Here is a 22369-nt window from a genome sequence, read left to right on the forward strand (position 1 = left end):
GAGTGAATCAATGTATTTGAATGTCTTTTTGTGCTGCCTAGGACTCCTAGGGTTTTTTTTTTTTTTTTTTTGGTTTCCTTCATGGACCTGTATCTTATGAGCTGCTGACTTTGCTTTTACAGGCCAACCTAGCTAGGTTCTAAGATGTCAGTTGTCCATATGCTCAATATTTCACATCCTTTGACTGATGGTTTCCTAGTAAGTTGGTGTGAAAACTTTTTGATCTAGAGTAGTCACTTGTGTTAGTAGCTAAATTTTTGGTATTGGAGGGGAATGAAAGATAATACTTAGGAAAGAATGGTTCATTTCTTTCTTTTTTTTTTTTTTTTAAGATTTTATTTTTAAGTAATTTCTGTACCCAGTGTGGGGCTCAAACTTACAACCCCGAGGTCAAGAGTCTCACGCCCTACGGACTAAGCCAGCCAGGTGCTCCAAGAATGGTTCCTTTCTTACCAAACTTTTCCTTATCTTGAACATTTTCATTTAAGAGTTTATGCCTAATATAATGCAGCTTTTAACTGTTAAGTATTTTTTATTTTGATTAAAAGGTAACGAAAGCACGCAGAAGAAAAAAAAGCTGATAATGTTCTTTATTTTTTATAACAGACTGACGTAAAGGAAAAACAGAAAAAGCTTGTTGAACAATTAACTGGATTAATAAGTAGTTCACCTGGACCACCTACACGAAAATTGTTAGCCAAAAATCTGGCAGCCCTCTATAGCATTGGAGATACTTTTACTGTTTTTCAAACACTTGATAAATGTAATGATATTATCAGAAATAAAGATGACACTGCAGCCTACTTACCAACAAAGCTGTAAGTACTTACTTTGACATTTTGGTGTTTTTAGAGTAACTTACCTTAAAAAGGGACTACTGGTCATAAAGACCCCCAGGTCAGTGGAACCCGAGGCATGCTGCTCGACAACGAGAGCTCTAAGTAGGTCTGGGGAAGGGTTTCCTTTTCATTATGTGTTTTGTCACCCCTGAGACTTTCAGTAAACTACAGAGAATTGGCATGGTGTTAGCAATTTGCACAGAGATCTCTTGGTAAATTTGGACGGAGAGAATATTCTTGGCTGAGATAGAAAGAAAAGAATTTCTAGACGATGGGATGCAGGCAGGAATGGGCAAACTAGGCCACAGGCCAAATCCAGCCTGCTGCCTATTTTGTAAATAAAGTTTTATTGGAATACAGACATTTCATTTAGCTGGTAGCTACTCTCATGTTGTAATGGCAGAATTGAATAGCTCAGAGACCATTTTGCCTGCAAATTTGCTGAGTAAGGACTTACCTAACTTGTGGGTCAAACTTGTGGTTTGGGTCAAAGACAGACATTTTCAGAGCAAGCCTGAAGGATAATGGCTATAGGGTGCATCCTATGAAAGGGTCAGATAAGAAAATCAGCTGTTAGAGTACAGTGAGGAGTGTTGTCCAGGGGAAGATAACACCTAAATAAGCTTAGCTGTTGTGTGACAGGAGAGCAGTGTCAAGGAAGGCTTCTCAAAGGAGCATCAGCTAAAGAACATCAACAACAAGGAAGGACACATGGAAATGGTCAAATAAGCGGTTAAGATGGGAAGAAGGGAAGATGCATGTAATAGGCCGGGGATTGATACACTTTATGAAAAAGAGCCTTTGTGGATATACATTTCTGTTGCGGCTGTTTGCCTCTGCCCCAGACTGTATGTAAATAAATGAGCATAGCTGTGTTCCAATGAAGCTTTATTTACGGAAACTGGTGGCAGGCTGGACGATGGGTCAGATTCGGCCCACAGGCAGTAGTCTGCCAACCTGTTTTCTAGGCAGAGGAAACTTCTCATTGGAAACAGAAGTAAGTTCTTTATACTTTACGGAACTTTTCAGAAAGATGCAAAATAGAGGAGGGAACAAGTTGTGAGAGGAAGGTGAGAAGTTCAGTTCTGGGTGTGCTGACTTGCAGGACAGGAGGGAATATCCAAGGGACAGAGTGTAATAGGTGATTGGAAGTCTAGGTCTGGATTTCAGAGGTCTGAGTTGACAATGTAGCTCTTGGCAAGTAGAGTGAAGATTAGCAACTCTTTGATATGGATGAGGTTACCTAGGAAGAGCTATACTGTTTGAGGATAGAGAACAGCCCAAGGATAACTCTCTACACCAACATGCAGGGGGCCCGGGCCAGTTTAATAGCTTACAGAGGAAAGGAGGAGATTATTCCAAACCTGGACACTGGTTTTTAGGTCTGTTTTCAACTGCGTACGTATGTTGTGAATAGATTCTGTGTTGTTTGGGATAGATGTAGATCTCAAACATTTTAGAAGAGATTAGAGAGCACCAGTGCTTTCCAGTTTATTTTGGAGTTTGAAGCTATGTTAATACTTTGATGGTTTAGTTCTCCACCACTTAGCAAATCTGCATGTGATTTTCTAGTTCTGCTTAAGTAGAATTTATTACATATTGCATATTATTTATATGTATTTCCAGTGGATTCGTGGATTCTGTTTAGGAATTCTCTGAATATTCTGGCATGTGACCTCAGTCACTTTTAGTTTTGTTATCAGCCTGGAGAGTATTGAAAAAAGCGCAGGATTTAGAGTGAAATAGATGAAGGTTGATTGAGTCCCTGATTCTACTAATATTACATATGTGATAGTGAGGTGAGTGTATTTAATGTCTCTGCTTCAGTAACTTGCTCAGGACACATAGCTATTAGGTGGCGGGTCCTAGGATTTAGACACAGATCTGATAGACTTCAAAGCATATGCTTGTCTCATAAATGGTCAAGTCACAACAGAGTAAAGAACATAATTTTGTCAAAATGAGTGGTTGACATGAAGTGTTATATATAATGAGAGAGAAGAAAGAGTCATTGCAGACTGACATAATTTGGGAAGTCTTCTTGAAAGGAAAATTTGGGTTTCTTTCCAAAGGATGGGTATGATTTATTATAAATACATTTCTTCTCTTGTATTCCTTTTTTTTTCAAATGTACTTTACATTTTTTTTTTTACAAATAATTTATTGTCGAGTTGGTTTCCATATAACACCCAGTGCTCATCCCCACAAGTGCCCTCCTCCATGCCCATCTCCCCCCTCCCCCCCACTTCTCTTGTATTCCTAACAATACAAGTCGATGAACTGTAATATTCGTTGTGATTATAATGAATAGGTAGGCAAACAAAGTGTTTTTGAAAACTGAAAATTAAAGATTTGTAGCCCAAAGTGTCCTGCATAAATACAAATTGATTTCAGAAAGTGAGAAAGGTATCATGAAATTGTTTTACTAACCTGAACAATGACCAGTGAAAACATCACTTCTTACAGGGCTGCGGTGGCTTGCGTTGGAGCATTTTATGAAAAAATGGGGAGAATGTTAGGAAGTGCATTTCCAGAAACCGTGAATAATCTTTTGAAATCTCTGAAAAGTGCAGAGGTAAGTTTTACAACAGATATTTTTTAAATGTTTTGCTTGTGGCAGGAGTTAGATGTCAGTTAAAAATATACGTTTGCCTTTTTTTTTCCTATCACTGTGGTGCTCCTAGTGCTTAGCAACAAGGTAATTTAAGATTCTTACTCGCAAAAGAATATATATATTACTTGCCCCTTCTTTAATGTATATTACCTCATAGTTCAGTGCGAAGGAAAAGAATGTGAAGGAACAGAATGTTTTTCCTTGGCAAAAATAAGTTTACTTATTTTTTATTTAGCCCTACGGATATTTTTGCTTTGCCATTTTATTAGCTGTAAGTAATGTATTAGGTTCCTAGGGTTGCCCAGGGTAATGAATGACCATGGTGACTTCAAACAACAGAAATTTATTGTCTCACAGTTCTGGAATCTAAAATCCAAAATCATGGTGTTTGGCAGGACCATGCTTCTTCTGAAGATTCGGGAAGAATCCTTGCTCACTTTCTTACTTCCAGCAGTTGCTGGCAATCCTTCATATTCCTTGGTATTGCTTGACTTATAGACACATTTCTAATTTCTACCTCTGTTGTCACATAATGTTCTCCCTCTGTATCTGTATTTTGCATCCAAATTCTTCTTTTCTTTTAAGGATACCAATTATTGGATTAGGGCCCACTTTAATAGAGTATGAACTTGTTTTTATTTAATTTCATCTGCAAAGTCCTTATTTCCACATCAAGTCATCTGCACAGGTAATGGGGCTTAACACTTGAACTAATCTTTTGGGAGGACACTATTCAATCCACAGCAGCTAATATTGAGTAAAAATAGTTCTGTTTTGTCATGTCAGCTCGGTGTTACTTATGAAAGTTCCTTATCAACTTGGTGTTAACTAAAATTAGACCAAACCCTGGACTCTCACAGTCTAATTTCTTCATCTCGGAAAGGTCAAGATTTCCTGGACAGCCCTTCTTCTGGGAATCATTTGTCTATTCATCTATTAAACAACGATTGAGCACATGCTGTCAGGTAGTAAGCATGTAAAGATGAACATGACATGGTCCCTGACCTCATCAAGTCTAGCGGAAGAGATCTGTGTTTGAATAAATGTACCATAAGAAATACGAACCAAGCACTGTGAGAGTATGAAAACAAGAGTTACAAAAAGATGAAGGTTTAGCATAGCTCTGTGACATGTTTTTAAAGTGCATTGGATGGTTCTTCTCTTAGAATGCTTGTATTACTTAACTACTGTTTTGCTCAACCATTCACATTCTGAGATTTTGGATCCTTGAGATATGATTATAGTGAAGTTTTTGAATTTGTTTTCATGTTCTCATTAAGCAGCACTTCAATACATTGTGGAAACATTGGAATATGTTTTCTAGCTATAACCTAATTTCTCAGAAAGGTATCATTTAATTGAAATTAATAATTACTCTTACCTTTCAGGTACTTTCTAGGATACTTTATTTTTATTTTGCTTTTCCTTACTTACTGTTTACAGTTTAAAGGTAAGACTCTGAGACCATGAAGCCCAGAAAGCTGTCGTGTTTTGGTATGTTCTTGTTAAACATGGAATTTGTTTTACAGCAAAGTTTTTAGGTTTGATTTACGTTTGCTTCTAGTCTCAAGGGCGAAGTGAAATCCTAATGAGTCTACAGAAAGTTCTGAATGGACTGGGAGGTGCGGCAGCTTCCTCTCATCGTGATATTTACAAGAATGCCAGGTCCCTCTTGACTGACAGGTCAATGGCTGTTCGGTGCGCAGTTGCCAAGGTTAGTGCTTGGCCAGTTTATAATGCTATTAGTTTTCCTGATTGCTTTTTTTTTTTTTTTTAAGTTTTAAAATATGATAACATGCTTATTGTTCCCATGGATTAGTTTCATTTTGTAAAATTATGTATAAATGGAATCATGTGGTATGTGCTCTCTTGTTTTTTGGTCTGGCTTCTTTCACTCAATATGATTATTTTCAGATTCATCTGTATTGTTACACATGTGTCATTAGCTCATTTCATTGCTGAGTAGTATTTCATTTGTGGATGTACCACAGTTGGTTTATTCCTTCACCGGTTAGGGACATTTAAGTTGCTTCCCATGCAGACTGCTACAAAAAAATGTATGAACATCTGCATACAAGTTTTTGTGTGGACATATGCATTCATTTTACTTGGGTAAATACCTAGGAGTGGAATAACTGGATCATATCATAGATCTGCGTTTCACTTTTTAAAAAATTGTCAAACTATTTTCCGAAGTACCCCTACCATTTTACATTTCCACCAGCAGTGTATGAGATTTCTAATCCCTCCACGTCCTCACCAATGTTTGGTTAATCATTCTTGTTCATTTTAGCCATTCTCATATATATGTACCCACATCTCATTGTAGCTTTAATTTCTATTTCCTTAATGACTAATGATGAGTGTATTTTCATGTGCTTATTGCCATCCTTACCTCCTTTGATGGAGAATCTATTCAAATCCTTTGCCCATTGTTTCATGGAGTTGTTTTCTTATTGGGTTTTGATAGTACTTTATTGTTTTTTTATGTATCTCTTTATCAGATACATGATTTGTAAATATTTTTTCTCAGTTGTGGCAGGTCTTTTCATTCTCTAAATAATCCTTTTCTAAGAGGGAAAATTTTGAATTTTATTAAAGTCCAATTTACTAATTTTTCTTATGTAGACTATGCTGCTGGTATTGTAGCTAAGAACATTTCCTAACTGAAGGTTTTTCTTATGTTTCCTTCTAGAAGTTTTATAGTTTTATACTTAGATATACAATCCACTTTTTACTTAATTTTTTAATATAGTGGAAGGTATGAATCAAAGTACTTTCTTTTATGATCCATTTTGAGTTACTTTTTTAATATGGTACAGGTTTGATTCAAAGTTCTTTCTTCCTTTTTTTTTTCTTTTTTGCAAATGTATACTCACTTGTTCCACCGCCATGTTGAAAACACTATCTTTTCTTCACCTATATTGCCTTTGCACCTTTGTTGAAAGTTGATTGTCCATATATGTATGGGTCTATTTTTGGACTCTGTTATGTTCTATTGATTTATCTTGATGTCAATAACACTATCTTAATTACTGTACTTTCATAATAAGTCTTGAAACTAGGTCGTATTAACCTTCCAACTGTTCTTTTTCAAAATAGTATTCTAGGCTCTTTGCATTTCCATGGGAATTTTAGAATTAGTTTCTCAATTTGTAGAAAAATAACATGCTGGGATTCTGATTCATGCTGATATTTTGCAATGAATCTATAGATCAATTTAAGAAGAGTTGATATCTTTTTTTCCTTTTTTTTCTTTTTCACATTTTTATTTAAATTCTATTTAGTTAACATATAGTGTAATATTGGTTTCAGGAGTAGAATTTATTAATTCATCACTTACATATAAAACCCAGTACTCATCACAAGTGCCCTCCTTTATACCCATTACCCATTTAGTCCATCCCCCACCCGCCTCCCTCAATCAACTCTGTTTTCTGTCATTGAGTGTCTTATGGTTTGCTTCCCTCTCTTTCCCCCTTCCCCTTTGTTCATCTGTTTTGTTTCTTAAATTCCACATATGAGTAAAATCATGGTATTTGTCTTTCTTTGACTGACTTATTTTACTTAGCATAATATGCTATAGCTCTCTCCATGTCATTGCAACTGACAAGATTTCATTCTTTTTGGCTGAGTAATATTCCTGTGTGTGTGTGTGTGTGTGTGTGTGTGTGTGTGTGTGTACACAATTTGTATCTTCTCCCTTTCCTTCATTTGTCTGGCTAGAGATTTATCAAATTTATTGGTCATCTCAGAGAAGCAGCTTTTGGTTTTATTTCTATTTTTCTTCTCAGTTTTCTATTTCAGCTCTTTTATCTTTATTATTCTGTTTTTGTCTCTGGTTACTTTGTGCTAAATTTGCTTTACATCATCTAGTTTCTTAAGGAGAAGCTGAGGCTATTGATTTAAGACTTTTCTTCTTTCTAAATAAGAATTTAGTGTTAAATATTTTCTCCAAAATACTGAAAACTCAAGGCAGTAAGGTGGAACAATTACAGGGTTAACTTTATGTTCCATCTCCTAAGGATCACTGTGCTTCATTGCGTGATGTCCAAGGTCTTGAAAACTATTGTTTCATATATTTTAATTTAATTCTTTGTTGTTTCAGGAGAAAGAGTAAATCTGATTCTTACTATATTGCTAGAAGTGGAAGTTGTAGAATGTAATTTACTTTTTTTTTTAAATGTCCAGTGTCTACTCGAACTACAGAACGAAGCTGTGTTCATGTGGACTGCTGAACTGGAAAATATTGCCACTCTCTGCTTTAAGGCTTTGGAAAACTCAAATTATGGGGTTCGGGTGGCAGTGTCTAAACTCTTAGGAACAGTCATGGCTACAGCGTTGATGCCAAAACAAGCAACAGGTATTGTTTGCCAGCCCCCAATGTAGACTATACCAGATATTTGAAGGTATATGGAATTTATCTAAGTGAGTTCTTTCTTGTAGGGAAGCCATTTTAAAGTTTTAAATTGTTGAGTGTCTTTGTCCACTACCAAATGGAATTTTCCTTGATACAGACATGTTTTATGGTAATAATATATACGATAATATGTATCAAGTATACTGGATATATAAGCAAGTATTGTGTAATCTTCAAGGGACTGGAGTCTGGCACTTTATATGCTTTTTAACTTTCAATCTCTGATGAGTAGACCCTTCTTATGGTATTTTGTTTGCTTCTTTCTTTCTTTTTTATGATTATTTTAAGCAGAATCAGAGGCATCATTGATTTGTCATGTGACTTGTGCTGTACCTCACAGTTCCATAGAGATGCCTCAGTCAGGGAGAGTTGTGAGTAGATGCTCAGTGAGCCACCTTCTGCTACTGTCCCCACCCCGACTCCACCTCTGTATAGTAGAAGGAGAATCAGATGTCATAGATTCAAGTCTAGGCTTTTATGTTAATTAGCTGTGAAACTCTCTGAACTTTAGTCTCTTCATCTTTAACGATAATTATTTCAATCTGTGCAATTAGATGATGATGACCGGTATCATTTATCAAGTGCTCAGTGCCAGGCACTGAATTAAGCATGTAACAGAATTGTTTTATTTAATCCTCACAAAAGCCCTATGAATTATAAGTACTACTATTTACTTATTTATTTTTAAATGTTTATTTTTAAGAGAGAGGGCATGCACACATGCACGCACATGGGAGGGGGACAGAGGATCTGAAACAGTCTCTGTGCTGAGAGCAGAGAGCCTGATGCACAGCTTGAACTCATGAACCTTGAACTCATGAATTGTGAGATGGTGACCTGAGCCAAAACCAAAGATGCTTAACCAACTGAGCCACCCAGGCACCCGTATAAGTACTGCCATTTTATAAATAAGGAAGTCGAGGCTTAGAGCCTTGTGTTAATTTATGTTCTGTTATGTGTTCTATTAAGTGTCAGAGCTGAAATTCAAACTCAGGCAGCCAAATTCCAAAGTTTACATACTTAATCATGAGCTGTATACCTCTCCCACAGACTTTTTGTGAGGATTATGTTTGCAGCTGTTTGTGAAAGGACTGTGTAAAATGTGAAGCTCTGTACAAGGGGTGGCAAGTTGGCTGCAGTCCAGTGACATTTTAGCTTATTGCTAACCATTGTGTAGAAAGCGTGGACTTGACAGTGTCTTTGCATCCACCTCAGTTGGGAATGACAGCTGTGATCAGTGATGGCTGTGGGTGTGTTCTGTCCTGGTTGTGTTACATATATCAAGGTTAACATTATTAGGCTATTTTTGGCATAGATTTATTGAATTGCTTTTAATATCTAGCTCCTTCCATTTTCTAGCATTTAACTTCAAAGTTGAATTTATTTTCACAAGTACATTGTAAATTTAAAGACTATAAGAAAACAAAAGGACCGTATATCCTTTGTAGTAAAGAATCCTTAAAAATAATTACTTCAATTTTAAGCGAGATTTATAAGAAAGTGTTATTCAACTAATAGCAAGATATGAATTTATTTTTCTTTCTGAAAGTAATGCGCCAGAATGTGAAGCGAGCGACATTTGATGAAGTCTTAGAACTCATGGCCACAGGATTTCTACGTGGAGGATCAGGTTTTCTCAAGAGTGGTGGAGAAATGTTAAAAGTTGGAGGGTCTGTTAATCGTGAAGTCAGAGTTGGAGTTACACAGGTTTGTAGTGTATACGTATAAAAGAATTCTGTTTGCATCGCTTGTGAAATCTCATGGAACATTCTTACTAGCTAACAGTACACACAGGTTTTTAATCTTGTCTGGTTTCTTTCAAAACATTTATTTTACCAAATGAATGAATTACATTCAAATTCCAAATTACACACTTATATGGAAAGATAGATTCTTCATGATGAGTAAATAAGCCTTTGTCTACTATATTTACATAAGTATCCGACAACATTTTTGCAAGTTTTACTTGGCAAACAATCAGATGTAAAATAATTCAGTTTTATTTGAAATTAGATTCAAATAGCTTTAGGCATTTAGAGTTTAATGTTCTCCAGCTACCCTGTAGCCAACTGAATTGGTTAATACTTTGGATTTGTCATTAATGATTAATCACCAGTGCAATTATGAAATGAATTCTGACTTGGAATTATAATCTCAAAATAATAATTAACCAAATAAGGTATTATGGTTAAAGATCTAAGAACAATTAATACATAATAAGATAAAATATTTCTTTGTTATCTTAGTCAAAATCACCCCAACTATACATTGTTCCTAAAACAAGGGTAAAATAATATTAAACCATTTTTATCCTACTATCATAAGCAGCTGTTTTCTAGGTCAATGTTTGTTTAGGATGTGTGAGTTTTCTTAGTCCTACAGCCTTTTACCTTCCTCATCATTAGGGTGAATTCAGCTTTCCTTCCCTCCCTTCCCATTCTCTTTTGTGTTTTTCATGAAGCTGTTATCTTAAGAACAGATTTTAGTCCAAGATACTTCCACCAGGTCTCAAGTTTTCAATTTTTTCAGCTTTCATCTCAAATATATTTTGTGTGTTGTTATCATATATTTCTGTAGTTGCTTTACCTATAATTTCAGTTGATTTATATAATTTATCTGAAGTTTTATCTTTATAGGCATATGTCGTTTTTGTGACTACGTTGGGTGGTCAGTGGTTGGAGCGTAGCTTTGCTACATTCTTGTCGCACGTACTTGATCTGGTCTCCCATCCTCGGGCAACGCAAACACATGTAGAGGCTGTGTACTCAAGACGATGTGTCTCCTTTATCCTAAGAGCTACCGTGGGCAGTTTGCTAGGTGAAAAAGCCCAGATCGCAGCTGCCAAAGAAATATGCCAAGCCATTGGAAAACAGATGAAAGCAGTAGGTAAGAATTGGTATCTTAGTGCATCTGGTTGATTAGTCATTTCATTTTGTATTACTATTCTTGATAAATATAATAAATCTGATTTGTTCATGTCACTTTCTGGACTGTGTTTAATAGTTTTATTGAGAACTCTTATTATTAAAATAACATAATTACAGTAAAATCAAATTTTTAGAGATTTAGGTAGCATGTTTGAAAGGTTAGGTTTTCTGTTTTATTTCCAGAATCTATACTGATGCTAGAGATCTCCTAGTAAGCTCTGTTGTGCTTTGCAGTCTTTAAGGAACAGTCTGTTGTAATTATTCTGCTTGGAGCCTTTTGTTTATAAACACAAGTTTGTTTGTTTTCCCTCCATTAATAGGCTTACTGCGAAGACACGTGGTTATTAGCCCACCATAGAATACACTGTGAAACCTCAGTAATTCATAATTAAAAGAAATCCTTTTCAAAGAAATGTCCATTTTACAAAATGTTCAGTTTAACAAATAGTCATTGAGTATCTGTGATTTGCAAAGCAGTAATTCAGGGTTTGAATGATGAGTGAGATAAAAGTTCCTTGTAATCCAATAGGCCTGCAACCCAATTAGGGAACTATCTAAGGTAAGGTATAAATTCTGTAGGACAATTCAGTTTTATTAATTCTAATCATGCAAATTGTATTGCCTACTAGTGGTCTTTAGAAATAAGAATTTAATGAATAGAAAATATTCAGCAACTAATATTTAGAGAATATGCATTAAACAATTTATAAAATCTATGAAAGTAAATTCACAAATAGTTTTCATTGTTTTTTTTAAATTTTTAAAAAATGTTAATTTTTTGAGAGAGAGAGAAAGAGAGACAGAGCATGAGTGGAGGAGGGGCAGAGAGAGAGGGAGACAGAATTTGAGCAGGCTCCAGGCTCTGAGCTGTCAGCACAGAGCCCGATGCAGGGCTCGAACTCACAATCCATGAGATCACAACCCGAGCCTAGGTCAGACTCTTAACCAGCTGAGCCAACCAGGCACCCCTTTCATTGTTTATAATAGCTTATTTAGCAAACCATTTTTAAATGCTTAGGGCTAACTACAAGTTATGAATTGTGGATTAAAGCGTGTTTAGATTAGTGAGGCATCATTCTTTAGTTATATTAAAATAATAGTCTGTCCTAGTTTCACAACTTGAAAAATACTCGTACATTGATGTGTTGAAGAAATGTTTGAGTGCCAGAAACACTGCCAGATTGTGGGAATAAAATAGTGAACCAGATATAGATAATACCTGGTCAAGGGGCTTATGGTTTAGTAAGCAAAAGGTAGAGTTCATGCATTTCCAAGTCCAGAAATAGGTAAAAATAAAGAAGCCCATAATGAAAATTACAGTCTGTAATGTATTAATCTATTATATTCTACTATTATGCATTATATTTAGATTTTAGTCTATTAGTACACAATGAATACAATAAAGGTAAGGAAGTTTTACAGTCACGTAAGCGTTATTAATCTTAAGGTCATAGACTAGCCATTTGAATTTTTTTTTCAAAAATATTTTTTTAACATTTATTTATTATTGAGAGACAGAGAGAGCATGAGCATGACCATGCAAGGTGCAGAGACAAGAGGAGACACAGAATCTGAAGCAGGCTCCAGATTGAGCTGTCAGCACAGAGCCCTATGCCCGGCTTGAACTCACAGAGGGCAACATCATGACCTGAGCCAAAGTCAGACACCCAACTGACTGAGCCACCCAGGCACCCGCCATTTGATTTTTAAAAGAATCTTAAAAAGCATGCAGATGGCATCACTTGGACCTTGAGTTGCTGAATGAGGTTATCAAAAACAATGGCCAAGAGCAAACTAAGGGCAAATGTCCAGGAATGGACTTCATATAGCCAGCCAAAGAATTTTAGGACTAAAAACAAAGCAAAGCCAGTTATCACTAATCTTAAGAAGATAAACATTGTGAATGATGAAAAAATTAACAGAGTGAATAAAACTTTTGTAGATATACAAAAGGAACTTGCATGTTTCTCCAAAGGGCTTTCCCTTGAGCCTCTACAGAAACCGCTGATTCCTCAGCAATGTCACAAAAACGAACCAGTTACTGTTGATGAAGCGCCAAGATCAAATGCTTAGTTGTAATACACTGGTGATACATCAGATACCCCAAAAGACCAATAAATTAAATGTTTTATACAGTTTTAGTTTAAAACTAAATAAATACAAAACAAAAAATTTTTTAAATCTTAAAAGCAGAATTGAATGCAATGCTATATCTCTGGGATTTATGGGCCAGAATATATTCTCAATTAATTTGACAAGAAATCTTCACTTGTCTTATGTTAAATACATTTTAATTCAAGTGAAAAGCCAGGGAAGGGGGCAGCAAAGCTGAAGGAACTTTAGGAAACATCTCAGTAAGAAATTCTAAAGCCAGTTTCCTTACAGATCTACTTCCTTTCTAGTTAGAAATTTGACAGTGTTGCCGCCCTTGATAGCAGTGATAATAATAAAGTAAGAGTAATGGCTGCTGACATTTGCTGAACATGTATTGCGGGCACCATTGTGCTGTCTTCTTTTTATGAATTGACGTTTTAATCACCACAGTGCCCATTGAGATTGGCCCTTAAGCCTCTGAGCAGATGAGGAATTTAAGACTTGGGTCAGTGGAGTATCTTGCCCGGAGTCGCATAGCTGACGTGACTAGTGGAGATGGGACGGGAACCCGCACTGCCTTTCTCCAGAGCCAGTGCTTTTGTACAATGTGGCTTGCTGCTGATCACTAGAGCTAGATGTATTCCTATAGCAGACGATATACCCCAGAGTGTATTGAAGTAGTGTCATGATGTTGTTAACAGTGTTTTTAAGTCACTTCAGTGTTTAGTTACATAAGCGTTCTGCTAAGAAATAATTACATACAGAGTTTTTAACACCCAGACATCAACTAGTGTAAATGTTGATATACAAATATCAATTGTAGGGGTGCCTAGGTGGCTCAGTCGGTTAAGCATCCAACTCTTGGTTTCGGCTCAGGTCATGATCTCAGAGTTTCATGGGTCCAAACCCTGCATGGGATTCTCACTCTCTCCCTCTCTCCCCTCCCCTTCCCTACTCACGCTGTCTCTCTCTCTCTCAAAATAAATAAACTTAAATATCAGTTGTATAAATCAAAAACATTATGTCACAATTTAATTCACCCACATCAAACACCTGATTGTGTGTTTCCAGAAACAGTAGTGAATGATACGAGTGGTGAAAACAAATCTGGAGCTGCAGATGTCGCAGCAAGCCAGCATGTGATGGTCTGTGCCCTCCAGGAGCTCGGGAGCCTGGTGCAGAGCCTGAACGCTACCGCTTCCCCTCTCATTCAGGAAGCATCTATAGGTATGAGGATTCACTTACTTGCTGGGATTCTTTTCACTATTTAAATAAGGAAGTCATACATGTGGTCTATGTTTAACTCCTGATTAATTGCTTGTCATTACAATTAGCAATTTTTAGATCATTTAGATCAGTTATGTTTCATTTAAGTTAAGATTCACTGTGATTGTGAATGTTGAATAAATGGTGAAAGAAAGTTTGGGGAGACAAAGACATCATGGTTGTTTGTAATAATTGGCTAACGTTTGTTAAACATTCATTTAAGTTTTACATCATTTATATTTTATTGGGTGTAATTATACCAAGTTTTTTGTAGAAAATGTTTCTTTAAAGTTCTCTGCTGTTTCTGAGACGATGTGATGCACTTTTTGGCAAAGTTCTGAATGTATCTGGCTAAAACCATAATGATTATGATTTTAATCATCGTGTTACATGTAGACTTCTAGTTCATGGAATCATTGGACTTCGTTCAAGAATAATTTTTTGAGTATTTCTTTTTAGGACTTTTGGAGACAGTGACTTCAGTGCTTCTCCATCCGAGTATGGCCGCTCGGCTTGCTGCCGCATGGTGTTTGCGCTGTGTGGCTGTGGCATTGCCTTTCCAGTTGACGCCATTTCTAGACAGGTGTGCAGAGCGGCTCAACAACCTGAAGACATCACCGGAAGCTGTTAGTGGATACAGCTTTGCAATGGCTGCTCTCTTAGGTGGAGTTCATCAATGTCCGTTGGGCATTCCTCATGCCAAGGGAAAGGTACGACAGAGACCACGGAGTTACAAGTGCTTTCATGTGGGCTTTAGTCTTCGTTGGAACACCTCCTGTGTTTAATGTTGAGCTGGGTGATCAAAGAAAAACAGTTTTACTCTAATAATATAAAATATAGTGTGATGCTAATATGGAATTTGACAGACCCTTTAATTCTGTTGTCTGAGTGTAGTATCATTTTTTTTTAGAGAGAAAAAAAAAAAAACAGACCCATAACAGTTATTATGTAGAAATCAGAGCTTTTTTTCATCCGTTAGAGATAAAAATTCACATTGCTCTATTCAAAGATGTCAAGAGAATATGCTATTGCATTTAGCATTTTGATAATATTAATAGTTGAATGGTTTTTATGAGTCAATTTTTTTCTTATTCTTTCTACGATACCTACTAATACTATTGTCGGGGTTTTTTTTCTCAAGAATATTAAGCATTTGTGTAAATGCTATCTGCAACTTTCCATATGTAGATTGGGGCTAGATTTTTAACTTCTTATTCTTTCTCGGACATTAGGCCCAGATCCAGTTGCTCTTAAGAGCTCCGTAGCTGCCACTCAGGTGTCGGTGTCCACCTCCCTTTGTCTTTCGACTGCCTCCTCTCTGATTACCCGCCTGCAGTCTTTCTCCGGTCTCCCCACTCCACTTCCATGTTTCACGTTAGCTCAGAGACCCTTAGGGACTATCCAACCTCAGAGAATAAGTAGAATTCCCTCTGTCTAGTGAAGCGTCACCTCCACAATTTGCTGTCATTCTACCCATTCATTCTCCTTTCCCACTGCTCTGCTTAGGCTAGTCATCTTGCCCTCTTCCCATGCCTTTTGCAGCCTTCATAACTGTGTTCACTCAGTAGAATCTCCTCTCCCTTCTTGGTGACATGAACCAAACGTATCTATATGTTTAGAGCCCAATTCAAGTTCCATCATGTGTTCCACAAAATTTCCTCAGAGTTACTCTGTCTACGATAACCTTTGCCCTTGCAAACCACTACTATATCTGTCTTACTGTTTTGTCTTTTATTGGTGTGCTGCTTATTACTTCCCATTCACCTGTGACCTCTCTAAGACTGTAAATGCTGTAAGATTACTTTAATGGCAGAAACATATTGGCAGTTCAACAAATCTTTAAATATAGGATGATGGTACTACCAATAATAGCATTTAATAAGTGGCTACATGGACCAGCACTATTCTGAGTGCTTTGCTGTATTAACTTATTTCATCCTTGCTGGAGTGAGGTTGGCATTCCTATTATTCCTATTTTACGAGTGAGGGAACTGAGAGGGGGAGGTTAATGTGTCCCAGGTCGGAAAGCCAGGAAATGACAAAGCTGGGCCATGAACCTGGGCAGCCTGGCCCTGGAGCTCTCCCTCAGCCCCTGTGCTACCCGAGGTCTCCTCAGAGATGACAGTGCAATTGAGATGCAGTAGGTCTTGATGTTGGCTCTTTTAAAACGTTAATGGGAGCAGCAAATGCCTTTTAATAAGGCATACTCGCTATGTACTTTCTTATTTGGTTTCTTTAACTTGTTTCAGTTAAAATCCAATTCTGAACTTCTCTTGCAGATGGTAGTTAGTATCGCTGAAGATCTCTTACGAACTGCTGCCCAAAATAGCAGGCTGTCTTTACAGCGCACCCAGGCTGGATGGCTTTTACTCGGAGCACTTATGACTTTAGGTATAGTTATATCTGAGTAGCATCTCGTCTTACTCTGTAACTGTCAGTAGGTTATAAATAAAATGTAATTTAAAAGCATTAAACTTCACATTCTAGACTTTGAATGACATGGTAAAATGGTGAAGGTGTTTTTCCTCCCATTTGGGAGTAGATTTCTATTTTTGGTAATTTCTGCTTAAGTACATTTAAGGAGAAAATTGTTAACAAAGTTTCACCTTAAAAAATAACAAAGTATCACCTTCACCCCGAGACTAGCTGTGGTCTAACTAAGTGGCTTAGTGTTAACCAAATGAGATGAGAGTATGGGGAACATTCCATCCTAAAAGTGATGTGAGTGACATGATTTTGGTGGGGTGATACAGTCACATTTCAGTGGTCTTGTTGGTGCTGATTTTCTGAAGTTACCCTTCTCCCCTTCACTTCCCTAAGTGCTGTGACAAATCTGAGATGCAAGCAAAATTCAGCACTGTACATAGAACAGAAATTTGTCATGGTGATGAGGTGTGTCAACTTTTTAGTTCACATGTCCAGCTTCCACTGTAAAAAGTGTGTGTGTGTGTGTGTGTGTGTATGTCTGTGTGTCCTACAAAGTAACTCACTACTTTGAGCCCCTACGTTTTGAAAGTGCTACTTTGACCTAGTTTTCTGGAAAAAAAAAAAAGTGGTAAGTCTTCCAGAAATTTATGTTAAATATGTTCAATGGTATGTTAAAGGAATTCCTTAGCGGTGTAAATACACATTCCTAGTTCTAAACATACTGCTCCTCCATAAAACAAAATTAACCATTATTAGTTGCCCCCCAAATGGAGGAATATATAAGTGTGGGGGGTGGGATTGGGTATATATGTTTATATCCATGTATATTTACAGAAAAGATACCATAAACTGTGTCCCAGATGTATTTCATAATTGATAACGCACAATCCACCATTCTGAACATAGTTGGGTAATTTCTTCTAAAGTACTTTTTGCGGATTTATGTTTGGCTGCTAAAAATGTTGAGTCTTTGTAGGTGAGTTTTATTATGCTTTAATAGATATTTATTTTCCTCACTGAATAAGAAACATTTTGAGCTGGGAGGAAGTGGAGGAAGGTGATCAGAGGTAGAGACTTGCAGTTCTGAGACGAAGGAGTACTGGGGATGTGACGTCCTACGTGGTGACTGCAGACACTGCTGTATGACAGACAGGAAAGCTGTTAAGAGAGTAGTAAATCCTGAGGGTTTGCATCACAAGGAGAAATTTTTTTTTAATTTCTTTCTTCCTTTTTTTTTTTTTCCATTTTATTGTATCTATATGAGGTGATGAATGTTGGCCAGACCTGTTGTGATACTCATTTCACAATTACTTGTAACCTAAGCCTTCACCTTGTACAGTGATGTATGCCACTCATTTCTCAGTCACACTGGAAAATACGAGAAACATTTTGAAACTCTTACTATTATACATGAAGGTAGAATGAAATGATAATATTAAAGCTTGTGTAGGGCTCTTTGACTTTTGTTTGTAATGTATGTTTTTTTTTATTTAGAAATGGGTTATTTTTATTTATTTTTATTATTATTATTTTTTTACAAATAGTTTATTGTAATGTATGTTTTATGTATGTTTGGTTTCGCGTTCTCCTTTTCCCCATTAGGACCATCTGTAGTTCGATACCATCTGCCCAAGATGTTGTTATTGTGGCGAAATGTTTTCCCTCGTTCTCTAAAGGAATTGGAGGCGGAGAAGGCCCGAGGCGATTCTTTTACCTGGCAGGTAACATTGGAAGGTCGTGCCGGAGCTTTATGTGGTAAGAACTGAAAGGGGTGTGCTCCCAGAATATAATTTTATTACAAAAATATTTGTGAAGTTAAGGAAAATCACTGCTTCAGATTTTTATGTTAATGTCTAAATATAAATTCATAGACTTGTAGACTGGGAAAGAAACTTTATAAGTAACCAAATTTTTTCATTTATTTATTTTTTGAGAGAAAGAGTGAGAGAGCACGTGCTTGCGTGTAGGAGGCAGGGGTGGGGGGGGTGGTGGGGAGAGAATCCTAAGCAGTCTCCGTCTGTTGGCACTGAGCTCAAACTTACAAACTGTGAGATGATGACCTGAGCCAAAACCAAGAGTCTTATGCTTAACTGACTGAGACACCCAGGCATCCCATAAGTAACCTGATTTTGAGATGGAAGTGAAGCAGTGACGCGGAAGAAGAGGTCAGCATTAGTGGTCACATGGGAGATCCCAGGCCTCTTGATTCCCCATTATTGCAGTCTTCTACCTGTCACAGAGGCACTGTCACTACATGAAAAACCCAGTGGGTATTTAAAGGAAGAAGACACTCAGGATCTCCCAGGTTACTGAGTTGATAGTCAATCTTTTCTTAACGGACAAACAGCTGTTTCCTTCATCGTTATCAAATCTGCAAATGTTGAGATGCATTTTTTTCAGACATCCACATTACAAAAATTATGAATAAAATTGTTTTTGTTTAGAAGTCAGCAACTTACAGGAAAGGCTCCACTTTTGTTTCAACTGGGAACTAGAATTACACTGGGTGACTGTTCTTTTTTGGTTGGAAAGTTTTTTTTTTCCCAAACCATGGGAAACCGATATATGCTTAAAGCATAAAGGTGGCAGGGCAAGGTGTCAGTTTTGTTCCCAGACATCTAAGAGCTGTTTTTGTCTTAGTTCTATTGCTAAAGAGGCAGCAAAGATATTCCTTCTCACTGAGCCATTTTGTCCACCCTTGGTTCTGTCTTGCTTTCTTTGTAGTTATCTGAATTCAGTGATGTTACAGACCTTTCAATTCATACTCACAGAAATCCCCTAACAGATACCTTCCCTCCCTCCACCTTTCTTTCTTCTAGCCTTTTCTAATGATATTTCTCTATAGTTGCAGTTAGTTCTTTGTTTGATTTGACCTGATTTCAGAACCTTATATTTCATAATAATTAAGAATTGAACATTTTTATCTAGCGATGAGGAGTTTTGTCGCACATTGCCCTGAGCTCCTAACTGAAGATGTGATTAGAAAATTGATGACCCCAATTGAATGTGCCATGACGATGATGTCACAGTAAGTAAGCAATTATAACAAGTTAATATCCAATTTTACATATTTATAAATAGTCATGTTTTGTATTTCCCTCTAACGTCACACAGGAAACATGTAAAACTTTACTTTTTTTAAAGGACCTTAAAAACTATAGTAATGGAATGGATTGAAAAAATATTGTGTTTTATATAAGTGTTCCAATAAAGGTCACAGTATAAACTAAGATGAAAATGTTATACTCACCAGTGTATTTTGACAGTACATTGATACGTTGCTGAAAATGTCTATAACACTAATTCTAATAAGCTGACAACGACTGTACTTTTGATATTTTAGCATTCCGTCTGTGATTAAAGCCCATGGAGTTCATCTGAAAGCTAGTGCTGCAATGGTCCGTTTAAGACTTTATGATATATTGGCTTTGTTACCTCCAAAAACTTATGAAGGTAAATAAAATTTGCAGTAGCTAATAAAAATTCTCCAGTATACCTTTCCAGTTCTTCACAACATTGCAGAGTTCTGACCGGGGCTGTCCCCCTGACCATACAAAGTTAAGACAACCATTTTACTTTTCTTCGTATACAGTAGCTAACTCTCACTGCACACTTACTATGTTCCAGGTTTGTTCTAATCCCTTTACGTGTATTTTCTTCTGTGACTCTAACCACAACTTTATGAGGTAATTCACGTGTATTTTATAGATGAAGAACCTCAGGTACAGAGGGCTAATGTAACTTACCTAAGTCTGAGATCTAGTAAGTGGCAGAGCTTGGAGTCAGACCCCGCTGGTCAGCTTCAAAGTCTAGGCTTTTAATTAGTATCGTAAACTGCTTCATATATATTATAATATAGCCAATAGTTCAGGAATCTTGAAAGAGAATAATAATGTAGTTTACAGATATCAAATACTATGTGAAATGTTCATATTAAAATAAGCCATTGATTTGTCTTCAGTTCAGCCATGCCCAAGAATTCTGATATGCTCAGCCTCAGTGTGTGTACATCATTGGGTGGTTAATAATAAAAAATAATCATGTCATACTTAGTATATTTAAATATATTTAAAGCATTAAAAATATTTAACATATTTATTAAATTTAAATGTTTTAAATGTAAATAGTAAATTTAATAGTTAATATAAATATTTTCTCTGAGTTTTTTTGTTACTTTAAATAATTTGGGCTAAAATGCATAATATAATCATAAAAAAGAAAGTACAATTATTGTATATTAAAACAGCATTAAAGTATTTGATATAGATTTTTTTTTAATGTTTATTTACTTTTGAGGGAAAGAGAGAAAGAGAGAGACAGACCGTGAGCAGGGGAGGGACAGAGAGAGAGGGAGACATAGAATCTGAAGCAGGCTCCAGGCTCCGAGCTGTCAGCACAGAGCCTGAACCCAAGAACCACGAGACCATGACCTGAGCAGAAGTCGGACACTTAACCGACTGAGCCACCCAGGCGCCCCTAGATTTTTTTTTAGAAAGCAAACGGGGGGACTTATTTTATCCCTCTTAAACATGTTGCTTCTTTTTGTGGGCAATGATTGTAATTTTCATAAAAACTGTTCTTTCATGTCTGATCTGAAATTCTGATTTTTTTTAGGATCTTTCAATGCACTTCTTAGAGAACTGGTAGCGGAATTCACTTTGACTGACAATTCAGCCAACACAACCACTTCCCTCCTCAGATCCCTCTGCCATTATGATGACAGTGTTCTTCTTGGTTCCTGGCTTCAAGAAACTGATCACAAGTCAATTGAAGACCAGGTAACAAACTACACAAGGAATTGAAATACTCTATCATCAAAAGCAATGGGGCTGTTACACATTGTCATTTAAAAAGAAAATATTTCAGACTAAAGTTGAATTTTATTTTAGCTTTCTTAGACATTTAAAGATCACTTCCTGGTGAAAAATGGTGAATTTCTTATGATCTTTTATAAAAGAGTTATCAGCACCTCTGTTAATGAGTTTTTATGTGTTTTAGTTATTCCTGATATTGTTTTGCTTACACATTTTAAGATAGGCAGTATAAAAATGTTAGAATGAATAAGCATTTTCTTAAAATTATACAGGGTGTTACTGATAGCTTTTTTTAGTGGCCAAATCATATTTTTATCTGTTTAAAAATTTTCAGATTCAATCATCTTTGGTTTTTTCTTTTTTTGTCAGATTCAGTCATTCTTGGGGTTTTTTTTGGTGATGTTGTTACCTTTTTTCCTCCCTTTCATTCTGTTCTTCATGCCTAACTAATACTTCGTGAGTTCCTTAAAGTAGATTTTGAATGGTTTTTATGTCATTCTTTTTCTAGCTCCAGCCAAACAGCGCATCTGGAAGTGGGGCTCTGGAGCATGACCCGTCTTCCATTTATTTACGAATACCTGCTGGGGAAGCTGTCCCTGGTCCCCTCCCTCTTGGGGTTTCAGTCATTGATGCTTCCGTGGCTCTTTTTGGTGTAGTGTTTCCTCATGTTTCTTATAAACACCGGTTAGTATAAAACCAATCAAGTAATTTTAGTTAAATATAAATTATACCCAGAGGGGAGTGGGGGTGGGGGTGGATGAGTTAAATAGATGATGGGGATTAAGGAGGGCATTTGGATGGAAGTGTTGAATAACTATATTGCACACCTGAAACTATTACACTATGTTAACTAGCTGGAATTTAAATAAAACTTTTAAAAAATAAAAATAAAAAATAAAAACACTTTTTAAGTATTTAACATAAATAAAGCTATCGATAAGGAAAAACATATATATAAGTTATATTTA

At 36.5% G+C, this 22369-nt stretch overlaps 1 protein-coding gene across 1 annotated transcript in view; it reads left to right on the top strand.

The window, feature by feature from the left end:
• Positions 1 to 22369, top strand: part of HEATR5B (HEAT repeat containing 5B) — a 96360-nt gene that overhangs the window by 3721 nt on the left and 70270 nt on the right. The window contains exons 3-16 of the mRNA XM_077764283.1: positions 607 to 818; positions 3306 to 3414; positions 5018 to 5167; positions 7645 to 7816; positions 9423 to 9580; positions 10510 to 10759; positions 13966 to 14121; positions 14620 to 14870; positions 16440 to 16551; positions 18190 to 18342; positions 19516 to 19615; positions 19931 to 20040; positions 21202 to 21365; positions 21910 to 22085. Of these exons, the coding sequence (XP_077620409.1) occupies positions 607 to 818; positions 3306 to 3414; positions 5018 to 5167; positions 7645 to 7816; positions 9423 to 9580; positions 10510 to 10759; positions 13966 to 14121; positions 14620 to 14870; positions 16440 to 16551; positions 18190 to 18342; positions 19516 to 19615; positions 19931 to 20040; positions 21202 to 21365; positions 21910 to 22085 (2273 nt within the window). The remainder of the gene's footprint in view (positions 1 to 606; positions 819 to 3305; positions 3415 to 5017; positions 5168 to 7644; positions 7817 to 9422; positions 9581 to 10509; positions 10760 to 13965; positions 14122 to 14619; positions 14871 to 16439; positions 16552 to 18189; positions 18343 to 19515; positions 19616 to 19930; positions 20041 to 21201; positions 21366 to 21909; positions 22086 to 22369) is intronic.

This window comes from Crocuta crocuta, unplaced genomic scaffold, assembly GCF_008692635.1.
Source record: "Crocuta crocuta isolate KB4526 unplaced genomic scaffold, BGI_CrCroc_1.0 scaffold164, whole genome shotgun sequence".
In the NCBI taxonomy this organism is placed as follows: domain Eukaryota; kingdom Metazoa; phylum Chordata; class Mammalia; order Carnivora; family Hyaenidae; genus Crocuta; species Crocuta crocuta.